General features: G+C 38.8%; 1 protein-coding gene across 1 annotated transcript in view; it reads left to right on the top strand.

Moving 5' to 3' along the window:
• grin2da (glutamate receptor, ionotropic, N-methyl D-aspartate 2D, a) overlaps positions 1 to 19,947 on the top strand; it is a 196,206-nt gene that overhangs the window by 130,356 nt on the left and 45,903 nt on the right. The window contains exons 5-7 of the mRNA XM_066675472.1: positions 5,098 to 5,212; positions 7,930 to 8,135; positions 19,513 to 19,681. Of these exons, the coding sequence (XP_066531569.1) occupies positions 5,098 to 5,212; positions 7,930 to 8,135; positions 19,513 to 19,681 (490 nt within the window). The remainder of the gene's footprint in view (positions 1 to 5,097; positions 5,213 to 7,929; positions 8,136 to 19,512; positions 19,682 to 19,947) is intronic.

Here is a 19,947-nt window from a genome sequence, read left to right on the forward strand (position 1 = left end):
AACAGTGAAAAATGACTTACAGACAAGTTAAACTTCAGCCACGTACAAACAACAGTTGTTGTATTCCACTCAAAAATATTGTTCCACCTTAAAAGACGTGGAGCTTCTGAACATAAATAAACAAGAGAAAAGCGTTTCCAATTAAATTTCTATTAAAAACAAAAAATCTTCTAAATGGAAAATCAACTTTGGGGATGAGAAAGGCACTACCCATATTAAACATATTATTATTATTATTATTATTATTATTATTATTATTATTTAAAGGCACATTTTCACTGTCTGTACCTTCAGTAACAATATTGTACCTGTACTTTTTCTGTTATTATTTTGTTAATAAATTAGTGTGTAGGGCGGCATTGGTGGCTCAGCAGGTATTGTTGCAGTCACACAGCTCCAGGGACCTGGAGGTTGTGGGTTCGATTCCCACTCCGGGTGACTGTGTGTGAAGAGTTTGGTGTGTTCTCCCTGTGTCTGCGTGGGTTTCCTCCGGGTGCTCCGGTTTCCTCCCACAGTCCAAAAACACACATTGGTAGGTGGATTGGCGACTCAAAAGTGTTCGTAGGTGTGAGTGTGTGAGTGAATGTGTGTGTGACTGTGTTGCCCTGTGAAGGACTGGCGCCCCCTCCAGGGTGTATTCCCGCCTTGCGCCCAATGATTCCAGGTAGGCTCTGGACCCTGAAATGGATAAGCGGTTACAGATAATGAATGAATGAATGAAAAGTTAGTGTGTTTTCCCCCAAAATGGGGGAAAAAAATAAAACAATATAGGATAGGTCTCTAAGAACATCAGAGTGTTGTTCATTATTATTTCTCCCCCTTCACTATTCGCCAATGACACATGACACAGCTGGGGTTCAGAACTGAATGCCAGCTGCCACCCTCACATCTAACCTTGCTCTCCCAAGTCAGTCTGTGCCTTTATTTCTTCATATCGTCTGCTACTGCTGATATCTTTTCCCAATCTCTTATCTGCTCTTCCTGTGCTTTACAGTCTCTACCGGCTCTGTGTTCTTTGCCTTTGCAGTCGTCTCTTGTTTCCTTCGTTTCATTTTTCTTTAGCACTAGTGCCCTTATATGTTAATATATCTGTTATACATCCTCTTCTCCTTGCATTCTCTCCGTTTGTCTGTTTTCTTCTTTTCGTTTTCTTCCCTGCTTCCTCCCAGCATTGCGTTGATTGTGCGCTTGTTGTAAATGTATGAGTGGCATCTGTATTCTGATAGGGAGCTGCGCTTCAGGTTGTTTGTTCACTCCACATTGTATGGCATTAGAAGAACACATGTAATGTCAATGGCTGTGTCACTATGACAACATCACAGGGGGTGAGAGAGAGAGAGAGAGAGAGAGAGAGAGAGATTCTGAACAGAAAGAGATGGAAAGAGTGAGGGAAAGCATGAGAGAGGTTAAAACACTGTCACAGTCTTCAGCTTCAGCGCCTGCTCATTTGAAATGCATGTAGGCCAGAGGAATTATTTCCCACTATAAGCTCTTTATTGAAGGGCTAGCTTTGAAACAGTCACGGGTGACGCTGATGGGAAGAAACGAGCCAGCGATTCCACACTGTGACTGCGTGAAGTGATTAAACAGATTCGCTCGCTCAGGATGCATGACATTAACAATGCCATTCATCGCCTCCATGTCTCTTTTTTTTTGCAGCATTTTGAACCATATCAAAGTGTGAAGAAGAAAAGCAGCCCCTTTCCCCAATAATTACACCATTGGTTTCGCATACCACAGCCATTAAACCAACAGACATTAAACCAACAGCTTACTCAACTGCTCAGTCTGACCAATATGAGCCTGTATGAATATAATAATAGCAACAATATAGAGACGACTGTTCCAGATGTGTTCAAAATATCATCTGTAAGTTTGTTTAATTACTTGCACAGTGGATAAAATTTCACACGACACACAAGTTAAAACAGTCTGTACTCACACAAGACAATCTATACCGTGTTTGGGCACATTTGGCTCTCAATGTCCCTTTCGTTTGACTACTGTGAGTGCTCCACACCCTGCCCAGCCCCACCTCCTCATGTGTGCCCAGGTACGGAATGTGCACATGATGTCTGTGTCTGTGATACTCACTGTACACACACAGATCAGTGAAGGGATCGCTCTTGTCTATTCATAGACATAGATAAAAGGTCAGCTGCTGAGGGCTGGGGTTTGCTCTTCAGTTTTGCTGAGATATTTCGTCAAGTTAAACAGCCCGCTTCACAACAACTGGTTTCAGCACCTGTTCCTTTAAATGAGGATGAGCCATTGTTTCTGTTTATTCTCAGTACTCCACTGAGAGTCAGTAACGATGCCCACCCGCTTTAAAAGCCCAGTCTCCAGGCTGCTTTCCTCATAGAGCGCTGCAGCTCACAGTGCATCTTCCCTTGCTAGCCGCTCTTCAATTCGATGTTCACAATTTTTAGAAAAATAGGATATTTCCTCACCATTTGCTGATCTTAATTTCATTGTACATGCATATAATGACAATAAAGGCAGTCTATTCTATTCTATTCTATTCTATTCTATTCTCTCCAGTCTGTTTGCATGCTGGAAACCAGACTAATGTGTTTAAGAAGGCCTGGTGTCTGTAAATGGGTAAAAAACGTGTCTGTGGCAAAACCTAGTAAGCGACAAGCGTTTTACGTCATAGTGTTTGCACTCCCTACTCCCTGGCTGTCCCAGTTCTTAGATACCTTAAAAATGCTGCCAACTGAGATACCTAAATCTGGCAAATTTACCCATGATGCAACTCCAGCAAATCACAACAAGATGAAAATCAAGAAACACTGAGGCGATGCGAGCAATTGACATAAGTCAGGTTGTGTAACTGGTTGTGTGCGGTAGGCAAGAACATCTCGATAATCTACCTCATGAATACAGGCATTTGTTCCAATTCTACCTACATAGTCAGTGCCTACTTAGGTAGCTCACTACTTTTTGGGACAGACTTAGACTTGTCTCTCAAGTTTTTTTAGACCACAAGAGACCTCCATTTAAAAGCACAAACCCAGATGAGGATATTGCTGTATTCTTGCTCCATAGGTGGGTAATATTGACGTATTCCGCTTCATTGACTGTTTTGCAATACTTATAATACTTGTCTCCATATTTGTGAAACAGCTAACCTCATGAAAGTAAACACAGACAGAAAATGCTGCAAATCTAAACAACTCGAGTTACAAACAAGGTTCTGTGGTAATTGTAACAGTGAATAAAAAGCTTCAGCCATGTACAAACAAGTCATTTTTTTTCTTTAAATACTCCATTCCACCTTTAAAAAACATATGTGATGTCACAAAATATTTGAGTGTGACAAGCTTTTTAAAGATTTAAATATTCATCTCCCAAGGTTTTTTACCTAAATAAACATGCTAGCAATTTGTTTGTTTTTTAATGGAACCAAAGGTTTTTCTTCTATGACATCATACAAAGAACTTTTATTTTCAAAAGATCACTCAGATGTGATCTCTACTGTACTGTGTAGATTCTTCTAAATGACATGGAGATTTTAGATTAAAGACTAAAGTTTATGCTGGAGGTCTGCAAGATTGGCAAGTGTCTCTGGCCAATCAGAACTCTGCAAGATTACTCAGTTTGCTTATAACCACAGGCAATCAGGAAATAAAGTACCTGGTTGCACATACCAGGTACAAGACTTGTCTAATGGAAAAGCAAAAAAGCAGTAGAGCCAAGAAGTGTGGAGTAGGTATCATCAAGTGGATAATTGCCAAACCGGTATTTCCATAATGGACAGTTCAGTGTCCGAACAGTGGCGAAAATTTCGTAATTTCTAACTTTAGTTAATGTGAAGAATGACTTTACTTTTAAAACTAAAGCCATTTTATTTTTGTGCTCTGTTAGAAGGGTGTTAAACCAACAGCTTACTCAAGCAGTTGTCCCGAACCAGTACGCACTGGAATGAATATAATCTCGGATACAGAGGAGAGTCATAAATTATGGATGGCGTATCAAGTGCAATTTCTGTGCAAAGAGGCTGAGCAGCAAGAGTTATGACACAAATCTCATTAAAAACTGGGGGGGTGAGCATCCGATAATATGATGGGCTAAAATAAAAATGAAATAGGAGAATGGGAGAAGGGGCCCTGCTCGAGTCCTACACGTGAAAAACGGATGGTGTGAAGGATGGGAACACATTGTGAGCGCAAGAGGCCTTTCCCATTTCACCATTTCTCCTGTTCGCCTCTGTGTGGTGGGGAGCAGAAAGCCCGTTTTTCCACGTCTTCTCTTCGTACCAAGCTTCCTCTCATTTTTTTTTTCAGCATTTTTCGGCACGGCTCTCAGGCACCCTGTTGTCATGGCGACTTCCCAGAACCTCTCAGTGGCATCCTAAGAGCTCTAAACAGCGCGATATTGAAAACAAGGCAGCAGCGTGATGACTGGCACGCTCCATCTCTGACGCGAACGAGTGATAAAAACCCACCGAGTTATGCCTCCTGTCCCCCCCGGGGCATGTCAATCTACCTTTTCCCCTTTTCCGCAGACACAGTTGTTTACCTCTCTGTTTTGCACATGTGATCAATTAATTCCTGTCATTCTATTTATCCGCTTGCTTAGACCCTACGTACCCCAACTTGTTCCTTCAAAACATGCCTTTTTTCCCACCTGGCTTTCATTCATTTATTCCCACTATTTCCTCCTGATTCCATTCTTCATTTGCAGACTCATTCATGCGTCCATTTTCATTGAACGTCAAGCACTTGCCAGTCTCTCTCTCTCTCTCTCTCTCTCTCTCTCTCTCTCTCTTTTCAATGCCATCGTCAAGAGGTTTTATATAAAGGTCCCTTGAAGCGTTCAGCACAAAACACACACAATATCCAGAGTGGAAAGGTGACTAATGGAACTCCTATCTCTCTCTCTCCCTTTATCTCTGCCCGCTCTCACTTTCCCTCCCTTTATCATCCACTCTCTCCCTTCCTTCCTCCACTGTCCCATTCTTTATCACCTTTCTACTCTTTAATATGTTCCTTCACTCATTCACTCCCTCCCTCCCTCTCTCTCTCCCTCCCTCCCTCTCTCTCTCTCTCTCTCTCGCTCTCACCCCCTCTGCCTCCTCTTTCCTTCCTCCGGCAGGTACTTCAGTAACATAACCCTATCTGGACGAGACTACTCCTTTAACGACGATGGCTACTTGGCCAATCCGTTGGTGGATGTCATCTCCTACACTGCAGGGCGGGGCTGGGAAGAGGTGAGTGCAGGGCGTGATTGGTTGGTCATTTATTCATTCATTGGCAGTTGTGAACTATTATCAATGGAACACTCCTGCATTTTTCACCTTATTGTCTATCTGCCACATCTACAGCACCTGTTTATATTCCTTAAAGAACTGTTTTCATGCACCACCCTCTGTTTTCACTTCAGCAGATAAAAGTCGCCAATGTGAAGCACGATTAAAAATCTTTGGTGACACTTTCACAATAAGGGTACATAATTCACCATACAAAATATATGTCAATAAGCCTTAATAAATGGTTAGGTAATGTCACAATTAATCATTAACTAATGATTATAAACAGGAAATAGCTTTAACTAGCATTCTTTTAGGATTTTATAAAATTGTTTCTTGTTTCTGTCATTACTTAATGATTTTGACTAAATTGTTTATTAATGCATATTATTGTCTTATTACTTAAAAATGTCTTAAATACCCTTATTAAATGTATCCTTATTGTAGAGTAATACAATATCCTTTACAAAAAAAGCCCTGACACATTATTACTACTGGGGTGTCTCAAAGCACTTCATCGAGCATGGAGAGTCTTTCAGTTAGAAGCCATATAATGCTGCTGGATAGTGTCAGTCATAAAAAGTGTTGGGTTTATTATTTTTTAATTAATTCTTTCATTAAGTAATGCATTTTTAATTGGACAGGTTCATGATTAATAATCAAAATATTCATAATAGTACACTCTTAAATATAATGGTGCTACAAACTTTTCTTTGAATGATTCCTTAGTAGAATCACTTTTGGTACCATAAAGAACCATGTTTGCTAATAACCTTTAAATGTGTAAAGGACCTTAAGACTGAGTGAGGTTTGTTTTTAAACCTTTAAAAGGTTCTCCACACTCACACACTCACAAAACTCAAAAAAGTGTATCTTTCAATATTTATAACAGATAAAAATTAGAAAGCCATATTCAAGAACCCAAAATGCTTCAAGAAACATACCTGCTCTATGGTAGTCCTTTGGGGTCCTGTCCTTTGAAAAGCAGAGTTAAATGGGGATAAGAATGCATGCAGAGCAACAGATGGAATGCGAATTGTGCTCCTGTATGGCCTAGGTCTACCACATTATTTACTTTGTTTCCATAACAACAGAGAAATGCCCAAACAGCAAGCAGATCCATATGATGTGATGAACTATGATGAGAATAAACCCTAAACGGATGTGTACACTAAAGGACTCAGCTCCTCATTTGCATTTTATTGTCATGAATTTGAAAAGCAATCCTGAATTAAGCAGCTGCCCACCAGCTTATATTCTAAGTCATTTTGGTTTAGAGTCGCATTCTTTAGATATAGATCCTGTCACATGATGCTAGTGCAGGCTCCTCTCCAAGTGAAGCCATAGCCACCACACTGGACTAGTGCTCTCCTGATAATAGGGTCAAGACATCTGCTCAATGTCAGTATCTGTACTCTGGCCCCATGGAATAAAAAGGTTGAGCTGTTTCCATGCTTGATATTGACTCCAAAATCTGCATGTGAACTGTGTATTGTTTACTTTAGAAGACATACACATGAAATGTTTTGAATATGGAACACTTTCCTATGGAATATGAAATTCATTTACAACTCTGTTCTGTTGAATTTAGAACTGTATTCTGCAGAATTGGGAACACTATTTTATATAATTTGAAACTAGATTCTGTTGAATTTGGAATTATATCAGATCTCTAATTTGGAACTGTATAGTATTAGAAGAAAAAAAATATTGCAACGTTCTACTGAATTGTGATCGCTATTCTGTTGAATTTGGAATGCTGTTCTGTTTCTGTTTGAAATTAATTTACAACTCTTTTAAAGTGAATTAGGAAATTGATTGGTCCTCTACTGAATTTGGAACTGTATTCTGTATAAAATAAAAATGTGTTGGTACTCTATTCTAGTTTTTAGAATCTAGAGTTTAGACTTTGTCCCATTTTACGTATTTGTACATACATTTTCCTAGGAATTTTGGGTAACTCAACAGGTCAGATCTGTGTGAAGCCACCTTCCAAACCAACTTTTCTGGATGTTTACAAAAAGTTAATGTTATCCCCTTGAGGTATAGAGGAGTAAATTATGTTGGTAATATACTTGAATTTTAAGTCTGAGAGTCTGGAAGCTAGTCTGGAAAAGGCCAGAGATGCAAGTTGGACATTTGATGATTTTGCCACTTGGGAGTCTCTTTCTGTTATTTTGTTGTTATTATTATAATTATAGGAAATGCTTGAATATGACTGACAATCCTAATGAACACTATGAGACCAGTGGGGCAGATAGAGATTAACGGCTGCTTGAACACAACATCTTAAATGTAATAAACGTATTTGACATATTAGAATAAATATTTCAGGGAAATTTGTCAGACAGTTCCCACTTAAACATTCCCATGAAAAAAATATTATGCAGCTCAGTTAATGTGTAATAGAAAACTTATGGTCAATATTTACATAAGAAGATTTATGTGACCCTTGGTTTAAAAAAAAAAAAAAGACAAAATATTCCATTTAACTGTGAAAGTGACCGTCAGTTAATACTAATGCTAAAGCTGTCTCCCGCATTCCTTGAGACTTCTTTACTCCAAAACCTGATTACAATACATAAAAAGTAGATTACCTCTACCATTAATAGCATTAGAGCTGACAGGCTGACTAATAGCAACTGAATAATGCATCAGTGATATTTTCCATCATTTAGGTGGGCTGGTGGGAGAATGGTGTCCTGCGTCTTCGTTATCCGCCCTGGTCCCGTTACGGCCCTTTCCTTAAGCCGCTGGACGACAGCCAGCACCTGCGGGTGGTCACTCTGGAGGAGAGGCCTTTTGTGATTGTGGAGCCGGCTGACCCTGGGACAGGCTCTTGTATCCGAGACTCGGTGCCCTGCCGCCTGCCCCTCAACACCAGGTTTGTGTGTGTGTGTGTGTGTTTGTGTGTGTGTGTGTGTGTGTGTGCGTATGTTTGTGTGTGTGTGTGTGTGTGTGTGTGTATGTTTGTGTGTGTGTGTGTGTGTGTGTGTATGTATGTGTGTGTGTGTTGTGAATAACCCTATAAGTCTCAAAATGGTTACAGTTCAGGTAATTCAGAAATCAGAGATATGGGATTTGACAAGAATTATATGGACAATGTCATTTGTCCTTAAAGCAAAACCACAACTGTATTTTCCCTTAAAGGCCACATAGACGATTCCAGAGGACTAGTGTTCTCACAGCAAAACAAACTCCCCCTCCAGTTGGCAATTATCAATTTAAGGTGGAATGGTAAGAAGCCAACTGTAGCTTGTTTCACTTGTTTTCTAATTTTTTATTCACTCTTTGAATTACCAGAAACTCATTGGTAACTTGAATTGTTTAATTTGATGGTATTTTGGTAACCTTATTACTTAGCCTTAAGTTATTAATACATCTGAAACAGAATAAAAAACATTATTATCCACATATGGAGCAGGAATTGAGAATCACCCTAATATCTTTTCATGATTTTCAGTATTTGGATGTTCCTCCACTGTCCAAACATCTCCAGATGCGTTTTTCTCTGCAGTGGCTTAGCAAGTGATGCACAGCAAGCCAGAGCCATTTCAGGCAGATACACTTCAATTTATTTCCTATATATTGAGCCATTGCGGCATACAAATACCAGAGCAAACGGACCAGAGAGGATCTAGCAAATGGCGAGGAAATATACTCTTAATTTTATGAAACCTGTGACCTATGACCTTCTATGACCTGTAATAGTGAGAATAGAGCCTTTTGTCATTGCTACTCTGGGCTCAGCACTGCATAAACTGCACTATGTAACTTTTGTAGGAAGATGGGGAAGTCGCCACCTCCCTCCTCCTCCCCCTTGATTTCAGGGCAGTGCTGTAAAAATGAATTAAAACTCTTCAACTATAGGGTGAGTCCAGGACATAATCATGTTAAACACATTTCCACCAGAGGGGTCTCCAAATCCCCCACATTTACATAGTGCAGCTTTAAAGGTTGCGTAGCAAACAAACTGCATTTTCCTGGAGGTTTTACATTAAATGTTACTTGTCATTGCAAATATGAGCCAGGAATGTATTAAATGTGGCAGCTATGCAATCTGGGCGTGATTCTGTGGGCTGTTTAGGTTTACTGCTTGATATAATTTATGTCAAGTGAAGGCCCTGTCACATTTGAATAACCACTCCCACGCAGCCTTCATACTTGCTGTGTCACAGCTGTCATTTTAAATATAGACTTTTTTTCTGGAAGGAAATATCTTTTCTGATTTTTCAGTATTTAAAGTGCCCAACCTTCAAGTGAGAAACAAAGAACGCTTATTATTAACATATTTGTAAACACTTTTTAAACTTGAAATAATTCTTTGCCTTTTATTTCAAAATAAAAGTGAATAAAGTAAGACTGAACAAGCATGCAGTGCTACTAAAAAATTAGAAATGGCTGACACATGGTTAGGGGCGGCATGGTGGCACAGCAGGTAGTGTCGCAGTCACACAGGGCCTGGAGGTTGTGGGTTCGATTCCTGCTCCGGGTGACTGTCTGTCAGGAGTTGGTGTGTTCTCCCCGTGTCCGCGTGGGTTTCCTCCGGGTGCTCTGGTTTCCTCCCACAGTCCAAAAACACACGTTGGTAGGTGGATTGGCGACTCAAAAAAGTGTCCGTAGGTGTGTGTGTGTGTGTCTGTGTTGCTCTGTGAAGGACTGGCACCCCCTCCAGGGTGTATTCCCGCCTTGCACCCAATGATTCCAGGTAGGCTCTGGACCCACCGCGACCCTGAACTGGATAAGCGGTTACAGATAATGAATGACACATGGTTCTTCATTGCAAGGTTTCAGTTACTTTTTGGAAACGTTCTTTCAGTTTGAATCAATGCTTCCACATCTCCCAAAATCAGAAGTGTGTAGTTTCGTTTTCTCCTGTCTCTCAAAGATGAAAGCTCTCTTTATCTGATGGGGACAGTTGTCTTTGGGTGTACTCATACTTGGCCAGATTGAAATGTCCCACCTCCCCAGTCCCCTGATGGCCTACACTCACACCGTGTTTTAATGTTCCAAACCCGAGCCAGTATATGTCGTCAGACAGTAGTTTTTATTTTGAATAAAAGATGGTTTTGCAAAGCACTGCATGTTATGAGTCATTGTTGGCAGTGACTCTCTGCACATGTCTTATAGATTTATCCATTATAATGCGCAGGGATTTTTCTATAATCATACTGCACGTATAAGAACTGGTAACACTTTATTTTAAGGTTGGCTTCTTAACAGTATATTAACTATTAGCTAGCAGTAAATAATGATTAATAAGCAGTTAATAGTTACTTATATAAGATTAACATTATAAGCAAGACAGCATGCAAACATTTTCTAAATGTATTTAAACAACGTGTTGAATTCTGTAAACAGACATTCAGAAGAACCACTTTACTGCAGTTGAAATACTTTTGTAAGCTGCAAGGCATGTATCTTTTATTTTCATGGTGTAACATTTTGCTGGCCATTAAATTGAAAGTTGAACATAGTCATTCTTAATTGCAAACGCATATTGGTGCTGTGAAAGTATTTCCTAAAGAACATCCTACATTAATAAATATTTATTAAGGAATTTGCAAGATAATTAAATGTTACTAATTTACCTTTTATAACTATTGACTTACCCTTGGGAAGTACTTATTATTGGTAGCATTCATATCAAAAATACAGTTATGCAGTTGCATACTAATCTGGTCATATTCAATTTATTGCAAATTTTATCAAATATCTCTGCTAACACTACCAGCAAACCCTGTACCTCTGCAGTATACCTTGTATCCTGTACCCTGAGTTTACATGTGATGTTACTTGGTATAATATCTGCCATATTAGGGACCTACTCATTACTCAAACATACAACTCAAATAAAAACTATGGTGTTTAAATTGTTTTATTGTTTCTGTCAACACATTTAGTCCTCATTTAGATGTAAAAGAAATATACGACCTGTTTATCCACATTACATTTGTAAACAGACCTCTGTTCATCTGTGTCAGTCAATAGAGGTGCTCAGGCTACATCCCAAATAGTGCCATTCTCCCTACACAGTGCCCAACATAGATAATAAAACTAATCAAATACACCCAGAATATTTGACATTTTTAACAGGGAAATGTAACTGACTAAAATTGTTTTGACATACAATGCCTACAGTGTGAGAAAACATAATTTTATGAGCAACACTGTGCTCTATGGAGGGTGTAGGGAGACATTTGGGATTTAGCCTAGGCTTTGTGTGGAAACATCACTCACTGATCACGCACACTTTTTAGACAAGGAGAACTACTTAAACTTTATGCCAAACTTGCTGAATTTTAAGCCAAACCAGAGGAATAATTTAGGCAGACAGTTGAGATTAAACATTATCCGCCAAGAATCTGTTCCACTCTCTGGATGCCGGGACAGCTGGATCAGATTATTTACCACTGTAAACAGGGGGAAAATTATGAGAAAAAGAAGAGTATGTGGCTTGTGACCTTAGTCTATTACACTCTAAAACAAAACAGGAGTGAACATAAATATGTGATATGTGTATGAAAAACTCACTCAGATTCAGTCACAAGAGCAGAGAAATGCATTGGAGTCTAACATGCTAACAGTTTTATTAGATCCTATGATGAAAATGCTAATAAGGCTAACAGTAATAATGGTCTTTTTCTCCTTATTATGCAACACTCTGTGATACTTCACCCTCTGACACCCAGTGTATGGTACACAGAAAGGATTGCCTATTGTGAGTACACCCTTAATCTACCAGGTCTTGCTTGGGTGTTAGGATAGTTTCTTTTGCAAACAATTTATTTTTCACTCATTTACACTTTACTTATCTAATCTCCCCTGACATACATCATGGAAAAAGGAATTGCTTGTACATAATGGCAGTTTAAGGTAATTAAATTAACTGAAAGAAGCATGGTCTCTAGCTACTGTGTGCAATAAATTAGTACCTTTAGACAGACATATTTATCCTATTGATCAGGCATTTCCATGTAGTACAACTCAGCTGTGAATTTCTCCAGTTTATGATCAACAATAAACAATCAAACATATTGTCCGCACATCATTTATTCACAAGAGGCTCATAGCTCATTAAAAAATATTGACAAGCCAAATGTTTTTTGTCAAATTTGTCTATACTCAGTGTACTGATATTACTGAAAGGACTTTGAGCAGCCCAGGGAACATCTGATCGGAGAAATACTATTTTATACAAAAACATGGAAGCAATTTTAATGCTGTAATACTGTAAAAAGTGATCTGCAGTTTTGTTATAGCGATAGTGACAGCTTTTTTGAGGAGCACTGAAAGTGAAAGCACCTGCTCAAATCTCCTCCCCTGTCATGTCTGTATCCCCCCTGGTGTTGTGGAGCCTTTACACATTCCACCTGTGCACAGTTAAACTGCTTTCAAGTGCAAATTGGGTGGCAGTAGTTGTCTACAAGGAAGAACTTTGTTCGTGTTTGTAAAATGTTATTTGCTTGTATATATATATATATTTTCTACATGTATACAAATTCTTATTGCTTGTTTCTGTGTAGTGGCTATACACAAGCTCTTTATAATAAATGGCATTCTCTATATGATAAAAATGTTTGTTCAGTCTGTAACATTGTAACATATACTAAATAATCACTGGATTAGGAGCACAGTGGTGTCAACACACCACTGACCACACAGGAGCACTTTGGCTGTGCTGGTATGAATGGATCAGACACAGTGCTGCTGAAGCTTTTAAAGCCCTCAGTGTCACTGCTGGACTGAGAATAGTTCACCAACAAAAAAATATCCAGTCAACAGCATCCTGTGTCCACTGATGGACAACCAACACAAACTGTGCAGCGACAGATGAGATACTGTCTCTGACTTTACATCTATAGGGTGGACCAACGAGGTAGGTGTGTCTCACAGAGCGGAGAGCGAGTGGACCCAATGTTTAAAAACTCAAAAAGCACTGCTGTGTCTGATCCACTTGCACCAGCACGACACACACTAGCGCACCTCCACCATCCAAATCATAGCTGCTTTTTAGTGGTCCTGCCCATTAAAGGACAGGGTGAAATGGGGCAGACAATGTATGCAGAGCAACAGATGGAATACAATCTGTAATTGTAGAACTAAAATGTGTTCCTGTATTGTCAGTGGAGCTGAGAAAATGGAAGATAAGTGTAGATACAAAGAAGTGGTCATAATGTTATAGCTGGTATAGTTGGTATATAGACTCAGATTATACTTTTTCTTGTTTCCAGCATATTTTCAAAGTTGGGACAGGGTCTCTTTATACAGTTGTGCTCAAAGGTTTACATACCCGGCAGAATGTTTGCTTTCTTGGCCTTTTTTCAGAGAATATGAATGATAACACACACACACACAAATATTCCACTCATGGTTAGCAGGTGGGTGAACCCATTTATTTTCAAACAACTGTTTTCTCTCTTTTTAAACCTTTTAAGACAACAACAAACTTTCAAATGACCCTAATCAAAAGTTCACATAACTCAGTTCTTAATACCGTGTATTGCCCCCTCTAACATCAATGACAGCTTGAAGTCTTTTGTGGTAGTTGGTGAGGCTCTTTATTTTCTCAGATGGTAAAGCTGCCCATTCTTCTTGGCAAAAAGCCTCCAGTTCCTGTAAATTCCTGGGCTGTCTTGCATGATCTGCATGCTTGAGATCTCTCCAGAGTGGCTCAATGATACTGAGGTCAGAAGCCTGAGATGGCCACTCCAGAACCTTCACTTTGTTCTGCTGTAGCCAATGACAGGTCGACTTGGCCTTGTGTTTTGGATCATTGTCATGTTGGAACGTCCAAGTACATCCCATGTGCAGCTACCGGGCTGATGAGTGCAAATTTGCCTGCAGTATTTGCTGATAACGTGCTGCATTCATCTTTCCTTTGACCATGTTTCCTGTGCCTTTGTAGCTCACACATCCCCAAAACATCAGCGATCCAACTCCATGCTTGTACAGTTCATCATTCCAACAGTTTGGAATGATGTTCCTTTCATCATAGGCCTTGTTGACATTTCTCCAAATGTAATGTTTATGGTTGTGGACAAAAAGTTTGATTTTGGTCTCATTACTCCAAATTACCTTGTTCCAGAAGTTTTGAGGCTTGTCTCTGTGCTATTTGGCATATTGTAGGCGAGATACTTTGTGGCATTTGCGCAGTAATGGCTTTCTTCTGGCAACTTGACCATGCTGCCCATTTTCCCTCAAGTGCCTTCTTATTGTACATCTTGAAACAGCCACACTGCTAATTTGTAAAGAGTCCTGTATTCCATCTGATGTTATTTGTGGGTTTTTCTTTGCATCTCGAACAATTTTCCTTTTTCAGTTGAGGCCAAAATTTTAGTTGGTCTACCTGACCGTGGTTTGATTTTTACCCTGATTTTCCATTTGATAATCACAGTTTGAATACTGCTGACTGGCATTATCAATTCCCTGGATATCTTTTTGTATCCCTTTCCAGTTTTATACAGTTCAACTACCTTTTCCTGTAGATCCATTGACAGTTCTTTTGCTTTCCCCATGACTCACAGTCCAGAAACGTCAGTGGCTGGATAAAAGGTGCAAGAGTCTGTCTGGATCCCAGAAACTAACTCAGCTTTTATGCACACACACTGATTACAAGCAAACGAGTCACAGGTGAGGATGTTACCTTTAGCAGCCATTCAAAACCATTTGTGTCAACTTCTGTGCATGTTATCAGGCCAAAATCACCAGAGTATGTGAACCTTTGATCGGCCATTTGGATTTTGTGTTATCATTCATATTCTCTGAAAAAAGGCCAAGAAAGCAAAATCTCTGCCAGGGTATGTAAACTTTTGAGCACAACTCTAACACTGTATTCCACCAGCTTCTCTTTCAGAATAGTTCAGTAATCATTTGTGAACTGAGGACATCAGTCATTGTTTTTGGGAAAGTGGAAATCATTTCTCCATTTTCTCCTTGCTATAAAATTCAGCTGCTCAACAGTCCAGGTTGTTTTATTAAATATGTATATATACCATATTTCTAAACCACACAGCAGGTAAAATCTGATTATTATGTTCTGCTGTTCCGAGGTGGAAAGTAACGAATTACATTTACTCGCGGTTCTGTAATGAAGTAGTTTTTTATGTTAAAGTCGTTTATAAAATCGGTAATTTTACCTTTACTGAAATACATTTTGCTTTACATATTGTACTTCACTACATTGTAAATCACATCTATTACTGAGTAAAAATATAAATAAAAATGCAAGAAAAAAAAATTGCGCACCTGAGTGAAACTACCTGAGTAAATGGTGAGCTGGAGAGTAATCTCTCCTTCACTGGTGCAGACCCAGCTAAATGTGTAACCCCATTGAATTCTGAGTTACTCTGGAGAGAAATTAACCCCTGGCCATATTTAAAGAACCACTTCAGCTTCAAGTGCAAGAAAGGCGACATCTTTATAATGCAGTGTAAGCTGTGTTTGCCAAGAGAGACTTAGCAGCTTAAAAAACCTAATATCAAACTGCGCATACAGATCATGTACAGGTACATTAAATAATTGTTGAACCATTTCATTGGTAGTTAAAAATAGGTTTTCTTATTTTAGCAAGAGGTTCAAATTAGCAATAAATACATCAGTGTTTGTTTGTTGGTATTACTGAACTGTTACCTTTGTGTTACGACTCTATCTGCACCAATTAATTTTATTTATCTCCCATACTTTCATATTCTATGTATGTATTAACATACTTTGCTGAACTTTGCACATTTCTCTATTTGAGGTATTATAGCTCTGTATTTAAAAGTACCCGGCTGTGATGATAACTTAATTTCTCTCAAGGGATTCATAGCTAGCAACCTGCTGGTGACATGTTATTAAACTATATATATATATATATATATATTGTAATAGTCATGTTCATATCTTCAGGCCTCTTCATGAGCATTTCATTTCATTTGTAAAATTGTTCCAACTGGTTTGAAATTTATATCCCCTTTATAATTTATATCCCCTTTGCACAACACAGGAGAACCCCCCCCCCCCCCCCACACACACACATACACTTTTTTTTACTTGACTACATTTTTATACTGGTAATTTTACTTGTACTTCAGTAGAATTTAATCAAAGTAACAGTACTTTTACTTCCGTTCACACTATCTATATAATGTGACCTATATCTGACATTAGTCTGAACAGATCAGTCTCCTAAACTATACCACATGCGCAAAAGGACAATGCTTCAGACAACTTTTTTTTTCAAATGATTTCTATGTTATAAAATCAGTACAAATTAAAGACTTTATAGAATATTAAAACATGAAATGAAATTTCTTTCACTCTAAGTGCAAATTAGTTTGGTCTCCAAAGAGAAAGAGACCAGTGCTATCATAATGAGTTTAATATATCTGATCTACATTTAAGCAGCCTTCATACCCATATGACCAATATAAAACTGATGAAGAACTAATATGATAAAATGTTCTTGGGTTTGTTTTATTAAACATTTAGTACCAGTTTCCACAAGCTATATGTGAGAGACAGGGACCTGGATTAAGTGGTTTCATTCTTTTTTTATTATTATTATTTTTTTATTTATTTATATATCTTTGAATGGTGGAGAGAGCTCCAAATTTTGAAAAGTCTGAAAAGATGAGGATGTTGTTCTATCCCTGGTCTATAAGTTTTTCCTTTTCAAGCCATTTTTACACAGTAAATTCACCAGTGTTAAATCAACACCATTAGTGTAAATGTAACACTAATAATGTTGATTTAACGCTACTGAATTTGCTGTGTAAATGATGGGAATGCTATTATCCATCAGTTTCCTTTTCCTAAACACCTGAAATTGAAATTAAAACACTTTAGACCCAAGTCCACAGATCATTCTCAGTGGACATGTAGTGAGGCAAATGTCATATGAATTCTGATTTGGCTGCTCAGACGCAGAAGATCGGATATGGATTAGGTTTCAATACCAAATATAAACGTGGCCCAAATCTGAGTTGGGCAACTTTTATCTACAGTGTGAATGTAACTCTAGTTTTGCGTTAACAGCATTCTTAATTAAATTATTTATTATTAGCATTTATTAAAATTTGTGGAGCTTGATCTTGAAAGCTGAAGGTGCTTCATGAAGCCTCAACTTGGATGCTCTAATTCTGACATCCAGTTCAGGATCAAGCAGCATTATACAGTAAGTTAAATGCAGTTCCTGTTCCTGTAGTTTCTTGGGCCCCAGTTATTGTTCCTTGTTTGTTTTTTCTTCTTCTTGTTTATTTATAAAGAAATCTAGTTCATTCCAGTCAGTCTTTTTGTTTTCATTTTAATAAATTCAAACTTTCGCCTACTAACGCTGACCTCTCCCTTACTCTCCCAAGCAACAGTCTTAGACTTTTAATGCCCTTTTACATCAAGTGCAATTTTGGCTGGCTTGCCAAAAGAAAATCCATCGCAACATACCGTATACAGCTGTTACAAGAGCAAAAACAGAGCACAGTTCAAAGGAACAGAGCTAAAGTCAAGCTACTGCACCCCCATTATCTTGGTACATATTTGATATGAGATACAAAACAAGCACACAGTACACACATAAAAATACATCTTACATTAAAAAAGTACAATATATATACATGAGACAGTGGTGGTTTAGCTTTGCAGTTGTGGGCAAGGAATGGTGGAAATAGATTAAAACAAGTAGGAACAGACTTGACACATTCAATAATTTGTATGTGAGTCCCTTTACTTCTGCTTCATTCACCCTCATTACCCACAGCGCTGAAAGATGAAGGCATGGAGCTAGTGTCATTGCCTCACACTGGCAGCTATTCCATATGACTTGGTGGTCCTCCATGGCAATATTTTCTTAATATAACACCTTTCTTCTTTACTTCCTCTCTTGGCCTCCCTGGCTTTTCTTCCTTAGATAAAGCCTCCCCACTTTGTCTTTCACACTAATAAGTCATTTGTTTGTGTTGCGTAAAGGCAATGTTTTTCACCAAGATAATTATCTCACCATTTGCTAGCTCTCTGGTGGAAAAGTGTCTAGTGTTTGTATGTAGCACTGGCTCAGTAAATGGGAAACAAATTAAGCGAATTTCAAATTTGCTTGGGAGGTCTCTCTCTCTCTCTCTCTCTCTCTCTCTCTCTCTCTCTCTCTCTCTCTCTCTCTGTTGTGGTTCAGATTGAAAAATTTGAACATTAAAAAGCATGAAAAGAGAAAAGAGATGAGAATGTTGCTCAATTCCTGCTCCATATGTGGGTAACAATGAGTTATTTTTGCTCTTCCAGTTACATTTGTTAACGTGGAACTGACTCCAAATTCAGAAGAGCCCTAACTGCATAAAAGTAGACAACCTCAGTAACAAAGTGAATTAATACTTAGACAAGTTACGCTTCAAACAAAACAACAGGATTTCCAATCTTCTAGTAAAATATGGAATACAGTGATGTCCCATATTCGAACACTAAAGACTTTCTTTAAAGGTGTTTTATTCCATATTTATGCGGTGAGACTGTTAATTTGTTTGAGACAGAGAAAAGCTCTGCAGCTCTCCCTCGGCTGGAGAGAGGGGTGGATACACTATGGCTCCTAAAAAGAGAATGCCTTTTTAAACTTCTGAGACCAGTAAGATGCTTTCACTTCGGAACTCATTGTAATTAAAGAACAATTTAACATAGTACATCAGTTATACTGTAATACAGTATTTGTTATATACATGGACAGATCCTATTTTGCCACTGTCCAGAAAGACTCTCCCTGAGCTTCCTTAATTTCAGAAAGTTACAGTTGGCTCCTTACTCAAATATACCATTCCACCTTAAAAGTTGCTGGGCTTCTGAATGAACCCAAACGAGGGATGGGGGTTGGGGGGTTGTTTTGCTGTGAGAACAGTAGTCCTCCAGGGTTGTCTATTGCTTTTAAACACTAATTTTACTCTAATTAATATGCTCTATTAAACCTAAATTAGTTAAATTAGCTAAATTAGTTTCTCTAGTACTCACTGCATGGTATTAAAGGAATACTATGACATATTTTTACTTTAAAATACCAGCTTCCCTATAATAGGGAAAACAGGACTTCTGTCATTGCAGGTCTGAGCTCAGCACTTTAGAAACTGCACTGTGTATCTTTTGGAGGAGAGTAGGATAACACCCCCCACCCCACCCCCAATGTAGTGATTGACTTCACTACACTGCTATGAATATACAGTACCCCAGGGTGAGTGCCAGGATCAATAAACTCAAATCTTCCCTAATCTACCATCTTCTGTCACCCTCCATATTTTTCTCAATAGTGTGGCTGTGGAAGGAATACAGTCCATGAAGCACTGCTGCAAAGGTTTCTGCATCGACGTCCTCAAGCGACTAGCCAAAATAGTGGGCTTCACCTACGACCTCTATCTGGTGACCAACGGCCGGCACGGGAAGAACATTGATGGACAGTGGAATGGAATGGTTGGGGAGGTCAGCTGTTTCTTTATTTCATAGCTTTGTGCTAAACTTGAATCAGTGAGCCAGGGCCTGGTAGAATGGATGTGATAGCTGAGTAAATGTGTGTGTCACCCTGTGAAGGACTGGTGTCCCCTCCAGGGTGTGTTCCAGTCTTGCGCCCAGTGATTCTGGGTAGGCTCCAGACCCACCACGACCCTGAACTGGATAAGTGGTTACCGACAATGAATGAATGATCTGAATTCTTTAATCAAAATTTCATCCCCTTAAAATTTCAAGTA

This window comes from Hoplias malabaricus, chromosome 6 (assembly GCF_029633855.1).
Source record: "Hoplias malabaricus isolate fHopMal1 chromosome 6, fHopMal1.hap1, whole genome shotgun sequence".
NCBI lineage: Eukaryota > Metazoa > Chordata > Actinopteri > Characiformes > Erythrinidae > Hoplias > Hoplias malabaricus.